The 18686-nt window shown below is 40.8% G+C and overlaps 1 protein-coding gene across 3 annotated transcripts in view; it reads right to left on the reverse strand.

Moving 5' to 3' along the window:
- Vrk1 (VRK serine/threonine kinase 1) overlaps window positions 1–18686 on the reverse strand; it is an 87838-nt gene that overhangs the window by 31517 nt on the left and 37635 nt on the right. For all 3 annotated transcript variants that reach the window (XM_026399422.2, XM_026399420.2, XM_026399421.2), the window contains one exon: window positions 15212–15267. In XM_026399422.2, the coding sequence (XP_026255207.1) occupies window positions 15212–15267 (56 nt within the window). The remainder of the gene's footprint in view (window positions 1–15211; window positions 15268–18686) is intronic.

Genomic DNA, 18686 nt, shown 5'->3' on the forward strand with positions numbered 1-18686 from the left:
CTGACACAGAAGTTCATTTTGCTCCATGAGATTTAAATAAAACCACACTTATACATACAGTGTCTTATCCTGGATTTTTGTAATTCAAAAAATAGAAATCCCTAGTTAAAGTACTTACAGGAAGACTGCCAATCTAGAGTCAAGCAGTACCAGTTATGAATGAGTATAACAGCAAAGGGGCAACCTGTGTAACAGCTTTCCTCTTCTGTCAAGGTAAGTATACTTGCCAGCCCAGCCTTGGAAGAGTGGTTCACATGGGCTTGGCATGGCATCAACTCCTTAGAAACATATCAACATACTGAACCAATCAACATATTGAAGTTCGAGGATACAATCCCTAAATTGCCTACTCAACACCTCAAGTTTTTCCATAACCTGTGCCTCCTTCTCTAACGTAATGGTAGCTGGAGAGACATGTATAATGTTGCAAGGCAATGACGGAGTAAGAGTCACAGAATCAGTGTAAGAAATAAAGAAAAGGAAATAAAGAGAAGGAATTTTGGTTAACTTTTGGAATTGTTCAATAATATAATTCAGGTTTGTAAGGGGTTTTCCTAAGACAAATCCTGGCTTATTACCATTAGTATAAAATTTTTGATTTATTCAGTTTCAACCTATGTCATATCAACTTTAATTTTCAAGTTTTCCTTCAGGCAATAATTTATTAAACTTATAATAATGAGAATCAACCATATAAATCAGGCCATTATAATGAAAGCCCCACTACAATGAAGGTTCTTTGAGCTCATTTCATACTTTTTTCTAATCCAATAAGCTTCCATTATAACAAAATAAAGGAGCTACTTCCTTGGCACTGCATTCTAGCCAAAGCTAGCTATTTCTGTTGGAGAAAATACCTTAACTCATAACTAAATTTTTATTAACATATTTCAAATCTAAAATACTTTGCCAACTCTATAATAGCCAAGATTTAGAAAAGAAATTGGGACTGACATTTTAACTAGAATATCACTAAACGTTTCTTTAAGACTTCTAAGTGTCAAAATGAAGATGACAACAGAAAAAAAATTAAAATGTGATATATTTCAATGGCACCATCTAAAATGAACTGGCTGCCATTTAAAAATGAAGCTGTACAAAGTTTCTATTCCTACCAAAAAATTATGACATATGAATTGAAAATTCAGGTCATTTCTCATAACGTCAGCAAGGAAAATCAAACATCAGTCTGCAAACTTCTTTCTAAACAACTTTGAAGTACAGATTTCTGTCAGTTCACACTGGTAAAAGACTGTGATACAATGAACTATTATGTTACATGATCCAAAAACCTAATCTCCACCTCCAGTTCTGCTACTGGCATGAGTACAAAGGGTGAGTACAATTCAAAAAACTAATTTCTTGTTGTCTTTGTTAGCAAAAAAAAAAAGAAAAAGAGAATTTCTTTTTTTGCATTATCCAATTTATTATCAATCTGCCATTTCTCTCTGCCCATTTACTTTCCTGAAACAAAATAGAATATATGTTATCTAGAAGCAAAGAATACAAGCTTCTATCCTTGGTGATTCAACATCACCATGTCACAGCTGTTTTCACAAGTCATGGATGAAGGCCCTAAATACAACAGATCTTCACTGGATAGAAGGGAGAACATTATTTCCAGCATGTGCCTAAACATCTACCTTAAATATATATGTCTTCACTTCACTCCAATAATAAATACGAAAAATGTGTACATTAACTACTTAGAGTTCTTTTCACGAGCAAATACATCAGCAGTAACAAGTCTTCTACATTAAGGTGGAAACCCACAACAGAAGCACAGGGTACCCTACCTGCAAGCCCCTACTTGCCTAGAAAATGATCAAAAAACAAGAATAAAAATATGTGTGCAAACATGATTACACTTAAAATAATTCAGGTGTTCTGTGTGCCAGATTCTACAGTGGTTCTCAACTTTGATGCACAAAAGAATCACATGGGAGCTTTACTAAAAATACCAATAACCAAACCCTCCAATCAGAGATTCTGATTATACTGTACAACCAGGATTGCAAGCCACTGTTTAACATATTATCACATTAAGTGTAACTTCAAAATAAAAATCAATTTCCCTTTATTTCTTAAATGACATTTGTAAGAATTTTCTCAAGACAAAATACATGCTTTTTTTGGAAATGTGAAAACATTTTGATATATTTTCTTCATATACAGTCATTTTTTAAACAATTTTTATACTATATAGTACATGCAAACAGAGTTTTGTATCCTACTGTTTAGTAATCATTAAATTTCCCCAGTAAGTACTACACATTCTCTGAAAAGATGAACTTTGGGATAGAGTGTGGCTGAGTATTAGAACACTTGCCTGGCATGTAATGGCAGTCCTGGGTTCTGCCCTAACATTACCAAAAAAGAACAACAAACAGAAAACATGATCTTTAACAGTCCCTAATATCAGAATGAAAATTTCTCAATAAATATTCTGACTTTAATACTAGAAAGACCTGGGCTGGGGATGTGGCTCAAGCGGTAGCGCGCTCGCCTGGCATGCGTGCGGCCTGGGTTCGATCCTCAGCACCACATACCAACAAAGATGTTGTGTCCGCCGATAACTGAAAAATAAATATTAAAAAAAAATACTAGAAAGACCTGATACTCATTATATTGTCTATATTTAATGATTCATTTCAACTTTGAATACTATATAAAGCTACAAGAAGGTCAATTATGAATGCGCCTATTTGAAAAAAAGTGAATGGTATCAAGAAGTTTAGAATAGGGCTGGGGAAATGGAATCAGTGGTTAAGCACCTCTGGGTTCAATCCCTGTACAAAAAAAAAAAAAAAAGTTGAGACTAAATGAACAGAAAGAACTGTTAAAAAGGTGGTAGAAAAATTAAGGTTAAAAATATTTAAAATAAATAAAATAACCTTTTAAGGACTGTATACAAAAAAGAAAGTAAAATAAGGACCTCATTAGCAAATAACTTAAAATCTAGTTAGGGAAATAAACACATATAAAAATCTAAAAACAACTAGTGGTATAAGAAGGATATCACAAGCTTGGCATGGTGGCACACGATTTGATCCCAGTGGTTAGGGAGGCTGAGATAACAGGATCTCGTTCAAAGCCAGCCTCAGCAAAAGCGAGGTGCTAAGCACCTCAGTGAGATCCTGTCTCTTAATAAAATACAAAATAGGGCTGGGGATGTATGTGGCTCAGTGGTCAGGTGCCCCTGAGTTCAATCCCTAGTCCCCCTTCCACCAAAAAAAGAAGAAGGATATCACAGGTGAAATTGTAAAATAAATGTTAATACAATGAGTGATATAAGAGTTTAAGGGAGTTCTGAAAATTCAAGTATCAGGAGAAAAAGAAGCAAATAGCTATTACTAAATTTCCCTTTTAAAGGGGAAAAAAAATCAATAACACTGCTTCAGTTATCAATTCTTTCAGGATTTCAAACTATAACACTGAAAAAGTTATTAAAATATTAAATACAAAAGAAGAATCAACTGAATATTTATTACTGTCCTTATTACAAACAGAAAGCAATAAGGGTCAATGGAAACAGAACTAAATGAGAAAACAGGAGACGCAAAGAACTAAAATAGGTTTGATAACAGCCTTATAAAGACATGTAATTTGTTCCCCTCCAGTACAAAGAAAATATGTTTTCTATCCATTCTTCCCCTTAACCATATAAATTTAAGAGAGAGTAAAAGAAAAATTACACTGAATAACAACAATATTTATTTTCTGAAGAGCAGGGTATTGGCGATTTAACACAGGGATGCTTTACCTGAGTTACATCCCTACATTCCACATTTTTATTTTGAGATAGGGTCTCACTAAATTGTTTAGGGCCCTGCTAAATTGCTGAGGCTGGCCCTGAACTTGGAATCCTCCTGCCTCAGCCCCCAAACCACTGGGATTACAGGCGTGCGCTACCACACCTGGCAACTACTGAAATAATTCAAATTATTCATAATAAATATAATTTTAAGATAAACATAACAAAATCTCAGGTAACTTCAGAAGAAAAAAAAAACATGTTTATATTCTACTTCCTTCTAAGAGACAGAGACCATTTCACAAATAAACCAGCCAAGAGTGTCCGAAGTAACCAGATCATTTGAACCTCGTGACTATGAGAAGTAATAAGAGGGCTTATTTCTCACAATGAAAACCTTTAGAAGATCCTATAAAGAAATTAATCTTGCCCATAGATTTAATATCTTAATTTGCTGTGTCAAAGACAAATGTAGATAATATTCTGCAATTCCATGCAAATGATCCCATTTAATGTTAAAATTTTTAGTTCCTTGGACTCAGCAGCAAGCTGAATCATTCAAAAAGAAATGTTATTCCAAAGTGAGAAAGAAGAAAACTCTAAAATGAAAGAGCATCAAGAAAGGGAAAATGGTAGGAAAACAAAGCACTGACACTAAACTTTAATCATTTCACCCGTTTCTGGGCACAAGGGAGAAATAAGCAGGACCCAATTAGCCTCCCACTGTAAACAAAAACAAATACAGGAAATCACCAGTTTCAGAAATTAGACAAAGAGTAGTTCAGGACCATGACCTCTAAAAGACAGAAGTGAAGTATGTTCCATGCCAACCTTAGTTTTTTTCTTGGAGGCACTTAGAATAAAAAGGAGACCAAAACCCACTCTCGTGGTCCTAATTCCCAAGCCCAGCAATGAGATTAGAGAACTCTAAATTTACTCCTTGATCCACTTTGAGTTTTGTGTAGGGTAAGAGACAGGTTCAATTTCATTCTACTAAATATGGAAGAGCAAAAAATAAAATCAATAATCAATAAATGGGGTGGTATCAAACTAAAAGCTTCCACATAGCAAAGGAACCAATCAAGGACATGAAGAGACGTAAAGAGAGAGCCTACAGAATGGGAGAAAATCTTTACCACCAGCACCTCAAACAGAGCAAAAATCTCTAGGATATACAAATAACTCAAAAAACTTAACATCAAAAAAAATAATAATAATAACCCAATCAATAAATGAGCAAAGAAACTGAACAGGCACTTAACAGAAGAAATACAAATGGTCAAAAAAATATGAAAAAAAACGTTCAGCATCTCTAGCAATTAAAGAAATGCAAATCAAAACTACACTGAGGGCTCAGCAGTATAGCACTCACCTAGCATGTGCGGGGCACTGGGTTCGATCCTCAGCACCACATAAAAATAAAGGTATTGTGTCCAACTACAACTAAAACAAAACATTAAAAAAAAAAAAACTACACTGAGATTCCATCTGACCCCAGTCAGAATGACAATTATCAAGAATACAAGTAACAATAAACATTGGGAGAATGTGGGGGGAAAGGATACCAATTTGCTGATGGGACTGCAAAATGGTTCAACCACTCTGGAAAGCAGTTTCGAAATTACTCAGAAATCTTGGAATGGAACCACCATTTGACCCAGTTGTTCCACTCCTCAGTATATAACCAAAGAACTTAAAATCCACTTACTACAATGGTGCAGCCTCATCAGTGTTTATAGCAGCTCAATTCACAATAGCCAAGCTATGGAACCAATATATATTCAGAATGCAATATTACTCAGCCATAAAGAAGAATGAAATGATGGCATTTGCCAGTAAATGGATGGAACTGGAGACTATCATGGTAAGTGAAATAAGCCAATCCACCCAATCCAAAGGACAAATGTTCTCTTTGCTATGTAGATGCTAACCCACAATAAGGGAGGGAAAGATTAGCCATTCATTGGACCAAACAAAGAGGAATGAAGAGAAGGAAGGAGGCATGACAACAGGAAAGACAGTAGAATGAATTGAACATATCTTTCCTATCCTCATATATAAATACATGACCAAAGTAAATCCACATCATGTACAACCAGAATAATGGGATCCTAACTGGAACAAGTTATGCTTATTCTCTGTATGTATAACACTTCAAAATATACTGTCATGTAAAAAAAAAAATTATAAAAAAAAGAGAAAATTCTAAATTTAGAAATACTGGGGGGGGCGGAATTTAAAGACTAGTATCTCTTATGAAAAAAGACACAAAAATCCTTAACAAAATATTATCAAAGCAATTTCAGCAATAGGTAAAAAGCATAATACAATTTGACTGGGCAGGGTATGTGTTAAAAATGCAAAGTTAATTCTATACTCAATTATCATCAATGTAATTGCCACAGAATAAAGGAGAAAATTGTATGATCCATCTCAAAAGATGCAAAAAAGCAATCAGAAAATGAACGAGCAAACTGGGGGAAAATATTTACAAACATATATCTACAGGACTTATATCTAGAATAACTTTCTTTTTATTCAATTAAAAAAATAGCAAAAACAACCCAGCTACTAAAAAAAAAAAGTAAAAGAAGCATGGGAAAAGAGTGGAGAAAGCACTCCATACACAAAAAATACATATGGATGGCTATTAAGTAAAATGAAAAGTCCTCAAAAATATTAGTCATGAAGTAATTGCAAATTGAAGCCAAAGTGAGACATGGATGCACATCCACTATAATGGCTAAAACCCAAGCCAACCTGACAAGGACAATACTAAACTAGAGAGAATGAACAATCAGAATCCTCATGCATTACTGATAGATGTGCAAAATGGCACAATCACTTTGGAAATCTGTCAAATACTGTTATAAATCTGAACATGTGACCCCTATAAACCAGTAATTCAAATTTTAAGCATTTATACAAGAGAAATAAAACTATATCCATAAAAACACTTGTACAAGTGTATTTATAGAAGCTTATTCATAGTAACCCAAAGCTGGAATCAACCCAATTGTGTATCAACAAAAAAATAAAAGGGAATGAATGACTGATACACCAACAATATATGTGACCTTTAAAATATTATATTAAGCACAAGCGGTATATATTGCATAATTCCATTTATGTAACATTCAGAATAGGAATAACTAAACCATGGCAAAAAATCTCAGACAAGTCCTTGCCTCAAAGAGTTTTGGGAAGTAGAGATTTAACTGGCAAAGGACATGAGGAATCTTTTTGCAGGGGTGGACATGTTAATAGGATTAAGAGTTAAACAGTTACACACTCATTTCCAGAAATCTTTGAACTATTTTATATCCACATATTTCCCTGTAAAAATTATAACTCAATTAAAAATATATATAAAAAAATCACTTAAACAATTCTGTTCTGTTGGGAAAACATATAACCAAAGCAGCACCCCAAAGAAATACCCCAACATGGCGTCTAACGACCCTCTTTCTCCTCTTTGTTTCTTTCACTGGCGCAAAACGTTCCCGACGGCGCCACCGTTCAAACCCTGCTAGTGGGACGCCTTAGCCCCAATTAGAATTAACTTCTTGGGCTCCAAAACTGACATACGGAAGAGCTTGCCAATAAATGGGCGACCTGTTATCTACCTCAGCCCTGCGACCTCTCCTTAGACCTATATAAACACACAGCCTTTTGTAATAAAGTGGAACCTCTTTGGTGATCTGTGTCGTGTGGTGCGGCGTCTTCCAGTGTTGCCGAAACCCGGGAGACAGCGTGCTCGACAAACTGAACCCGTCTCTGCCACCACCATCACCAACAACACATTTTGCCCTTGTCGGTCTTTTTGGGCGCAGGCTTCCTGAACTCACCACTGATTGGGTCTAGGTAAGGTTCCCCCTGCCCAGCTCGCCAACTCCCTTCAGGTTAGCACTCTCCTGACGCCCAGTAGGGAGGAGGGAATGCACTCCACTAAGACCTTCACTGGTCGCAGTGGACCCTCTGGCAACCCACTTCCCTTTGGGGTGTGAGGCTTCCAGGTTTACAGGAGAGAGGCTCCCTGGTCTCTTCCTCCCCCCGCCAGAGCTGTGTTCAGCCCGGAGCTGAACTTCTGCTGGGGCTCTGTCTTTCCTTCCTTGACTTTCTCTCCTTTCGGTGGGAAAATTTTCCTGACGTCAGGTGGCTAGCAGCCTGGACCTTACAGGGTCACACAGACTGCACTTCGTCAGTGACGACCGAGCTGTGCCCTCTGTGCCTACTCGCAGAGGACTGGTCACTTTGGGGACGCCCACATGATCCTCCATCTGCTCTACGCTTCGAGGAAGCTCCTACGGCCTGGGTTAATTCTTTTTCTCCCTCTGCTGTCCCTTCCTCCACTATGAGAGCCTCCCCATCTATACCAGAAACCTCACCACTCAAGTGTCTCCTTAAGAATTTGGCTACTCTCTCTCTCCCTGGACCTCAAGCCCAAAATTCTTATCAGATTCTGTACCCAAGACTGGCCCACATATCTGCTACATAATGACAATCATTGGCCTCCAGAAGGCTCGTTAGATCCAAATTTCCTCTGGGACCTTTTAACTATTGCCGCCACCTGAAAGGGGAGAGTTCCCAGGCTTCCCCGTCCTGCCTTCTGCTCTCTGTTCCCAACCTTCCCCTCTGCGCCCTGCCTGTGCACTTCCCCTCCTCTTCCTCTGCGTCCCCTCCCTCTCCCTGTTGCAGCCGCCACCGCTGCCCTGCCTGCGCAGTTCCCCCTCCTTTTCCTCCCATCCGTGTCCCCTCCCTGCTGCCGTGGCCTTGTCTGTGCGCTTCTAGTCTGCCTGGCCACCAGACACGTGCGCTGGTGCTCCACCTTCCCGGTGCGGCGGGTGAAACGGGCCGGCAGTGCGCCCTCGGCGGCTTGGAGAGGCCTCGGGATCCCACGTCAGCAAGCCGAAGTCCTTCACCTTCATTGTGGCACAGCAGCTTTTGCATGAGACCCTGACTAGCGAGTCTTTCTTTCCTTGTCGCCCGGTTCCAACAGGCAGGCACAATGGGTCCCACCTGGCTGCAATGGGCAGGATCTCCGTATCTCTCCAAGCCTCTCCCCCTCCCCCCACTCTGCTCACTTCTTCTACTGATAAGCCCTTTCCCCCCCTACTCACGCCTCTCTTCTCCTGCCACTGCTTCACTGATCCCTCTTATCAGATAACTCACAGTTCCTTTGTTCTGTCACGGAAGTAGCTGGTGCTGAAGGGGTAGTCCAAGTGCACGTCCCATAACTGAACCTAACTGGGACTGCATGCAAGCAGTTTCTAATAAGGTAGTTAACTTTGATAAACTGAAGGACATTACCCAGAACCCTGATGAAAATCCATCCTTATTTCTCAACCGCCTTACAGAGGCCCTAACCAAATACATTAAGCTAGATCTTGAGTCTCCCATCAGGGCTACAGTGTTAGCAACCCATTTCATTACTCAATTGGCTCGAGATATTAAAAAAACAAGCTGAGGAGGACTATCAGACCCCTATCTGAGATCTGGTGAAAATGGCTTTTAAAGCAGGCTCCATTGCAGAAAAGAAGGTAACACCCCAAACAACCCTTGACAGTAGCCCTGAGGCCTACATCTCCAGCAAAAGTTTCAGAGGGGAACCAGCATTCCTCTCCACCAGAGACTTGCCTCAAATATGGATACGAAGATCACTGGGCTCGCAAATGCCCAAACCCACGGCCTCCTTCCAGGCCATGCCCCACCTGTAAGCAGACAGGACATTGGAAGATTGACTGCCTCTGGCTGGCCCTTCATCGGTGCCTCTACACAGGGGGTATGACTAGTCAGGCAGTCCCCTCTCCTGAACTTTTGGGGTTTGCAGAAGACTGAAGAAGCCCAGATTCAAAGACGCTCTCAGCCCTCTCCAAGCCCAGGGTAATGCTCCAGGCAGCGGGTAAGTCCATAACCTTCCTTGTGGACACGGGGGGTACCTATTCTGTCTTGCCTGCCCATTCTAGGCCTCTGTTTCCTTCCCAGGTCTCAGTTATGGGGATTGATAACAAACCCTTCTCCCCAAACAGAACTGTAAAGCTGGCCTGTGCCCTGGAGGGACACCCATTCACTCACTATTCTGGTCATTCCATCCTGTCAGTTCCTTTCCTAGGCAGAGATGTTCTCCAATTATTAGGAGCCACCCTCCAATTACACCCCAAGAATACTACCACCCATCTCCTTTGGCCTTTAACTCTTACCCTCTCTAATGACCTGACAGTACCTACTGTGCCTCTGCCCCCTGACCCCTAGGTCTGAGACATCTCCATGCTGGTTATTGCCTCCCACCACAAGCCAGTCCATACCCAGCTGAAACACCAAACTAAACTTGCTTGTGTTCCCAATTTCCTATCTCCAAAACCCATAGGGAGGGATTTAAGCCCATTATACACCAGTTGCTGGCCCAGGGACTCCTTATTCCTAGTGACTCCCCCTGCAACACCCCCATACTGCCGGTGCGCAAACCCTCTGGAACCTATCGCTTAGTCCAGGAACACCGCCTAATTAATGAGACAGTTATTCCCGTCCACTTGGTTTCCAACCCTCATGCTTTTCTTTCTCATATCCCCCTTTGACCATTCACTTTACTGTCCTGGATCTTAAAGCTGGCTTCTTTACAGTGCCTCTGCATCCTGACTCTTATTACCTCTTTGCCTTCACATGGGAAGACCTTATATTCTTTAGGTTTCAACAGCTGACATGGACAGGCCTACCCCAAGGCTTCAGGGACAGTCTGTACCACTTTGGTCAGGCCTTGACCCAGGATCTAACTGTTTGTAATTTGGGGATAGCACTCTCTTACAGTTGGATAGAAGCCTTCCCTCCTGCAGGAAAACTGCTGACACCATCAGAAAATGCTGACACTGTTGCCTCCATCCTCATTGAGCAGGTCATTCCTAGGTTTGAACTTCCTACCTCCATCCAGTCAGACAACAGTCCAGCCTTCACTTCTCAGATTGTTTAACTAGTTTCCAAAGGCCTTAACAGCACTTGGAGGCCCCACATCCCCCACTGACCCCAATCCTTGGGTAAGGTTGAGAGGCCTAATGGCATTCTCAAGGATCATCTCACTAAACTTGCTTGAACTCAGACTGTTCTGGCCCAATCTTTTGCCATTGGCCCTCACCCAAATTCGGACAACCCCTAGAGCCCCCTCAGGCCTTAGCCCCTTTGAGCTGTTCTATGGATGCCTTTCTTAATCAACTAAAACTTTCCTGTCACTCCTCCCCCCCCCTTGTATCCCACCTGCCCTATCTCATGCTTCTATACAAACTCCTAAGAGAACACGCACACTGGTGTCTTCCTGCACCATCTGTTACTTCTGTTCCAGCACAATCGGGAATTAAATCGGACCCTCTTCAACCGGGTGATGCAGTCTTACTTCGAGAGCTACATTCTCAGTCGTTGAAACCTCACCGGACAGGACCCCATATAGTCATATTTCCACCATGCTGGGGCCCACAAAACCCAAAGTTTCTCGCCAACCCTCTCCTATTACTAATCATTAATCTCTCTCAAGCTTCTATCCCAACCCACAGATGGCGCCTCTACATCCAAGCGACATGGCAACAGGATGGCACCATCCGCTCTCAGTATATGGGCCAAGGCAATTGGCCTTTCACTGACTGTAATCGGGCCCTTAATGTTACTGGATTCAACTGGGCCACCTCATCCCATTTATGTTCAGCAATGCTATGCTTCATACCAGATCAAACTGAGGAGTCCTGTTGAAGCCATATCACCAGGAGGCCGCCCCACCTGCTGATGACAAGACTATCCCAGAGGAGCCTTAAGAGTCATCTTCTAGACCTCCCCTTTACTCCTGCTCTCCACATCCTAACTATCCTCTAAAGCTTCGCCTGTCTCGTGTAACCGCCCATACTCCACCATGATACTTGGAGATTCAAAGTCAGAGAGAGATATGTCCTTGTTACACTCGTCTAGTTTCTTCAGTCGATTGCGCCCCTACGGGATGTAATGCATCCATCTTCCTTCCCCTCTCCTCCCAGAATTCTGAACTTTTAAAAATAGCCACTAGGCCTTACCTTTGCTTCTTATATGATCAGACAGAGGATTACTGCAAATGATGGCCCGAAACCTATGGGGGATGCCCCTACTGGTCATGTAACGTTCATAACCCACATGCATGCATCGGGGATTCCTGCGTTGGAAATTTGAGATTGATGGGGGGGGGGGGGGGTGGCGGCTATCAATTGGCTATCACTGACCCTAACCATCCACGCTGGACTTCTAGGGTAAATGCTTCCTTCTACTGTGACATATCCTCTCCCACCCACTGTGGCTCCATCTCCATCTCCCGAGAGCTTCAACCCTCCCAGCCCTCAGTAGCTATAATCTCTACTGACATAAAGCATTCCGAACAGCAGTTGTTAGACTCCATACAGGATCCATATGAGCCTAATGTCGGGAGTCTACCACAGTATTCATGGCTACGACTACTAACTGAAACTGTAACCTTCTTAAATCTAACCCTCCCCGCCATCACACCAACTGATTGCTACTTATGCGCCTCTCTGACTCGACCTTTGCTTGCAGCAGTTCCCTTGAACTTCTGGGCTTCTGACCTCTCAAATTTCCTCCACTCCATCTGCCCGCCGTTCTCTCCGAACCCTCTCACCCGACACTCCATTAGGGGAGCCCGAGGAGTCTCACCATACTGTGATTCCCCAGCACTGCCTCCTGGGCTTGGGTGTCTCCCAGTCAAAGTTTTGCCGCTCTAACATCACCTTTAACTTCGCCCTCTATGCACCACCTGGCTCATTCTTCTGGTGTAATGGTTCTCTCATCACCATCTTATTCACCAACACCTCTACCCCATGTATACTGGTGACGCTTGTCCCACAATTGACTCTCTATACCCCAGCTGAAGTGCAGGTCCTCTTGTCTCCCCCAGTGCGGAATAAGCGGGCTGCTTCCCTTCCAATACTGGTGGGTCTCTCACTGGCTGTATCTGAGGTGGAACTCTAGGACACTCCTTATGGGCTGTACAGGACATAAGTTCTAAACTTGAACAAGTGCTCACTTCTACGGCAGAATCTCTAGCATCTTTACAAAGGTAGGTCACATCCTTGGCTCAAGTTACTCTTCAAAATCGACAAGCTATAGACTTACTCACAGCCGAAAAAGGTGGAACCTGTCTTTTCTTGAGGGAAGAATGCTGTTACTACATCAATGAATCAGGCCTTGTGGAAACTAATGTAATTCAAGCTCACCGACTTGGCTACCTCTTTGAAAAATCCACCAAACCAAAACCCATTTGCCACCTTCTTTTTAGCCTACTTCCAATCGTGGCTGTTGCCTCTTTTAGGGCCCATATGTCTTCTTTTCCTGATGTGTCTGTTCCTGCCCTGTCTGCTTCACTTCCTACAGGGCCAATTACGGAAGATCTCTAACCAAACTTTCAACCAGCTTCTGCTTAGGTACTATCAGCCTCGGCCCAGTGAACCCCCAACATCTTCAAGAGAACAGCTCACTCATTGCTGAAGCTCACTACCAGGCGTGATGGAAGGCATCGGACATTGGACAGTGGGAGACAACGAGCTCGGAGAAACTCTTAATCTGCCATCCTGGATTCTTGAGCCTTTAGGTCCTTTTAAGCCTCCTCATGGCCCTTGGCATCTTCTCTGTCAGTCCCTCGACATGGAACTTCTGCCAAAAACTGACGTTTGCTTTAATTTTTTATCTTTATCCTGCTTTTGTTTGCTCTGATCTTCTTCAGGTGCTGGTGACGCCATGTCAAGGCAACGCTTCCAATATTTCCTAGAGTCTCTGTTACAGGACCAGTGGCTGATACCAACTATTTCCTCCATCCAGGACTGGTTCGATGCCATCCACGACTTGTGGTTTCAGGGAACTTTCATAGACTTCACCCCTACGGAAGTAGCTGTCTATAGCCACTGGGTTTTATTTCTGGTTGCCATGATATCCCCAGACCTGCCCCCCCCCAACATTCCTCCACTTCCTCTTCTAGGCCCTACGCCGCCCCCGCACAGCCAGAAGCAGCCAGATCTGACTAACGACGCCCCAATTCCTAAAACAAAAAGGGAGGAATGTTGGGAAAACATATAACGGCAGCAGCACCCCAGAGAAATACCCCAACATGGAATCTAACGACCCTCTTTCTCCTCTTTGTTTCTTTCACTGGCGCAAAACGTTCCCGACGGCGCCACCGTTCAAACCCTGCTAGTGGGATGCCTTAGCCCCAATTAGAATTAACTTCTTGGGCTCCAAAACTGACATACGGAAGAGCTTGCCTATAAAAGGGCGACCTGTTATCTACCTCAGCCCTGCGACCTCTCCTTAGACCTATATAAACACACACCCTTTTGTAATAAAATGGGAACCTCTTTCGTGATCTGTGTTATGTGGTGCGGCATCTTCCAGTCTTACACGTTCCAAAAAAGCTGGGTGAAACAAAAACTAAGTGAAACAAAAACTGAGTGAAACAAAAACGAAAAACTTTCAAGTAATTCTAACTCATGAGTTGTGAAGCCTTTAGGAAAAACAGGGAGTTATATATTAATTTCCCCAAATAACATATTCTGCTGACTCTTATGTTTAACAAAAACATGTTTTTCACATGTATTAAAGAACTCTGGGGGTCAGGCACAGAAGCTGAGGTTCCTGGAGGCTCCAGAGGCTGAGGTCCTATGCAACTCAGTAAAACCCTGTCTCTAAATAAAATACAAAACAGGGATAGGGATGTGTGTGGCTCAGTGGTCGAGTGCCCCCGAGTTCAACTGCTGGTACCAAAGAAAAATAAAACACCCTGGGGGAGGGGACAAACATTGGTAAGTAAAAAGGTGGATAATTGATTTAAAAAAAAAAAAAAAAGTCATCTTTTTAGTTCATAAATTTGTAAATTGACCTGGTTATTCATAGCGTGCTTATTATGTAAGATGAGATGTTGTCAATCCTTACACACTAATTTTGACATTAGCATATCAGAGAAAGGCCAACAATCATAAATAATTTAATTTACTGAGCTGAACAAGGAAGGGAAGAAAATCAGGAATAAGTCAAAAGAAAAAAATATTAACCAAGTAGAAGTCCAGAAATAAATGCAAAATATAATAAAATTACATTAAATCAGTAATGTAAATATTAAATGCATCTCACCTAATCCAAACAGATAAAATGAAAAGACTGAGCTGAATATTTTTACTCCACAGCTGCATATTTCTACACTTTTATTCACTTAACCCCAAATACCAGTACCACTCTAATTCAAAACAGGCCAGAAGGACTTCTTGAGCACAAATTACTTCAAATTGTAAAGCTTCTTTTGTTTCTCATAAAACATTTACAAAACGTTATTTAAAATGTAATACATTACGGTTTAATTAATTATACTTATCAAAAAGGAAGTTTTACAAAATAAATATTATGTTAACTTCAGTTAAGCAAAGAAAAATATTAGCTGAAACATTTTCTTACCACTTTTACCACACAGGGTGCATCACTGCCAACCGATTTTGAAGAATTTCTATCAGCTGTTTAAAAAAATTAAATAATATCAGAACAAGTAACATTATTATAAATATTATACCAATATTTAGATCTATATATCTGTAACCCCTTGATAGAGTAAGTTTCAGTTCCCAAATATGTGTTTCAGGATATTATCACAGCACATTTCGTCAATTTTAGGACTGTTCCATGTTTTAACATGTCTGAAACTAGAACACATCTTACAAACTCTGGTTTCTAGAATTTGATCAATTTAATTGCAGGAGACTCCAAGTTTACGTTAAATATTTCTTTAACTCAAAAGTATTCATGGCCTTTGACATTCTGACATGCATTGTGAATTCCCTGAAGAATAACTGATATAATTTTTAAATTTTAATAAACTATGAAATCTGTTTATAAGGAACATCTGAAAGGTATGAAAATAGGGAACTGAAGTTCAAAAACTCCTAATTTGGGAAAAACTCATCCAGATCAATACTTAAGGACGTACCGGAACTTTTAACTGCCATCCAAAATAATTTTAACATAACTGTCTTTTTATTTCATGCAAATAAAGAAGTACTGTTTTCTTAGAATACTGAGATAAGCATATAACATTGCCCATATTCTCACTATTTACCAAATACCTCTTAAATGCCAGTTTCTAGAAAATAGGGATTTAGAAAAGATTCAGATAACAAATAAGTATGTTTGAAGGCAGTAGGTACCAGGGGAAAAATTAAGCCAGCAAAGAAGGGAGGCAGAGTTACAGTGTAGAAGAGACCTTGTGGACAGCACTACTCAAGCACTGGTCTCAAGGGATCCAGGGAGTGAGCCTAGAGTACAGAGGGAAATGAACTCTAGGCAGACCAGCACAAAGGACTAGATGTGGGAGCATGCTGGACAAGTTTGTAACTAGGAGAGAAGAAATAAGGAGGTTAGAAAAGTGACAAGAGACATCAGAAAAGCAGCAGGGTTTAACAGGTAACACCAGGGTTTTGAGAAGGGGACTGGCAAGATCAGACTCATTTTGGTGAACAGGGGGCAAAAGCAGAATCTGGCAGATCAATGAGCAAGAAGTAATAGTACTCCAAGGGAGAAAAGAGTGACCAGTGTGAAAAACAAGAGAAGGTATTGATAATTGGTCAGACTGACCACACATTCTAAAGAGAGCCAACAGGATTCGTTGATAGATTGAAGGTAAAGGTTTAAGAGAGAAAAATGGAGGTATAGATGCCTCCATGATTTTGGCCTAAGCAACTGGAAAGAGGAAGTCGCTAATATGGAGAAAACTGCAGAAGGAACTCATTCTTTGGAGTATCTTAAGTTGCAAATGTTTATTAAACATCCAAGTTCAGAGAGATGTTAAAAGGCAGTTGGATATTTAAATCTTCAGTTCAGGAGAACAGCCTAAGTAGGGAAAATATATTTGAGAGTTATCAACACAGATACACTATTTATTTAAAGCTCTGAGACTGGAAGAGATCCCCTAGGGAATGAGTGTAGAAAGAGGAAAGAAGGAATTCTAGGACTGAACCCTAAGGCACTCTCACATTAGAAGCTGATGAGATGAAGAGGAACAGGCAATGGAAAACAAGAAACTACAAATCAGCTGGAAAGCAGCAGTGTTTAGAAGGGCTGCAGCTAAAATACTTCAGACTAAAGAAGAAAGACCAACTGATAAAAATGGCTATTATGGGCAGATGAAGAGGTTGAGCTCCTTGAGGAACAGTCCCAGGGAATGTCACTTGGATATTAAATTAGTAATAATGCAGGTTCAGAGTTTTTAACAGAATATTAAAATGAAGATAGCATCCCAATAATACTAGATAATTCAGATGAGGAAAGGTGGGAAGGAAAGCAAGCACAATAATTCACTCAAACAGTACGAAGTGCAAAATATGCCAGGCACAAGGAAAATAAGAGCTGTCCTCGTCAAGAAGTACCTGTTTATTCTGGAATTTAAAAAAGTAATTTCAAGGCATGTGGAAACTATTAAGCAAGGGTAAACACAAGGGAAACATAAACATATAGTACCTGTTCTACACTTAGCTCTGAGGAGCAAGGTGCATCATATAAAGTTTTCAATGAGATATGTGCATTTCCATGTTTCTCTGAAGCATTATATACAGTTGCCAAGACATAGAAACAACCTAAATGTCCATCAAGGGGAAGAATAGATAAATATGTGGCATATAACAGATAACAGTGTTATGGTTTGGATTTTTAAGTGTCCCCAAGGGCTCATCTGTTAAAGGCTTGGTCACTAGCTGATGGGGCTTATTAGGAGCTAGTGGAACCTTTCAGGAGGTGGGTCCTAAGTGGAGGAAATGGGTTATCCAGCACATGTCCTTAAATGAGCTGTTGGGACCCTGGTCCTGTCCTCTCTCTGCTTTCTTTCCATCATGAGGTGAGCAGCTTGGCCCTGCCACATGCTCCATGCCATGACATTATCACATTGGCAATTTTATTTTAACTATATGTTGAAATTATTTATGTTGGATGTATTGGTTAAACAAAATAAATTAGTAAGTTAAAAAAAAAAGGCAGCAGCAACATATTCACAGATTAGAGACAAAGGGCAGACGGATGGCTGAAGCATAGATTTAAGGAAACAAAAGGGGTAAAAACAAACATATATAGGGTCCTGTATGCCATTCTTAAAAAAAAAAAAAAAAAAAAGCCTGGCTCTTTAAGGGCACTGGAGATCACTAAAGAGATTTAAACAGAATGATCAAATGATCTGATTGGCATATTAGGCCACTCAGGCCACACTGTGAACAATGGGATGCAAGGAGGCCAGGACTAGATGAGAAGAAAGAATCTCCGTGTCAGTGTGAGTCCAGAACAGATGAGATAATGGCCTAACCTAGGGTACTGGCAGGAAAGAAGGAGAGAAACAGATGGATTTGAGAAGTCACAGTTAAAGCAATAGGAGTAGATAAGGTACTAGAAAAATTAATGAGGGAATATGCAAGAACATCTTCCCAGTATCTAGCTTAACATATTTCATTTATTCAGATAATCCTCTCCTAATCATGACATGATCAGAAAATAAAATATGATATAAATTTAAGACATGTCTATGGGACATCCATCTAGGGACTTGTTGTAGGCCACTGGCCATGGGCCTGAATATAGGAGATCAAGCCCTAGGTTATAGATGAAAGATATGGAAATCAAAAATAAAGAGAAGTAACAAAAGCCATGAAATCTAATAAGATCAGTCTGAGAGAATACACAGAGGGATAAGTGAGACAAGGAAGGAGAGCTGAAGAACATATGAGTACTTAAAAAGAAGACAAAGCACAGCCAGAAGAAGAAAACAAGGGGGGAAGGTATAGTATACCATGAAGACAATGGAAGCATTTTTTTTTGGGGGGGGGGAGAAAAGATATACAGTATCAAATGCTACAGAGGAAAAAAAATGAAATTTCCAAGGCAATCTATTAATTTCATG

This window comes from Urocitellus parryii, chromosome 6, assembly GCF_045843805.1.
Source record: "Urocitellus parryii isolate mUroPar1 chromosome 6, mUroPar1.hap1, whole genome shotgun sequence".
NCBI lineage: Eukaryota > Metazoa > Chordata > Mammalia > Rodentia > Sciuridae > Urocitellus > Urocitellus parryii.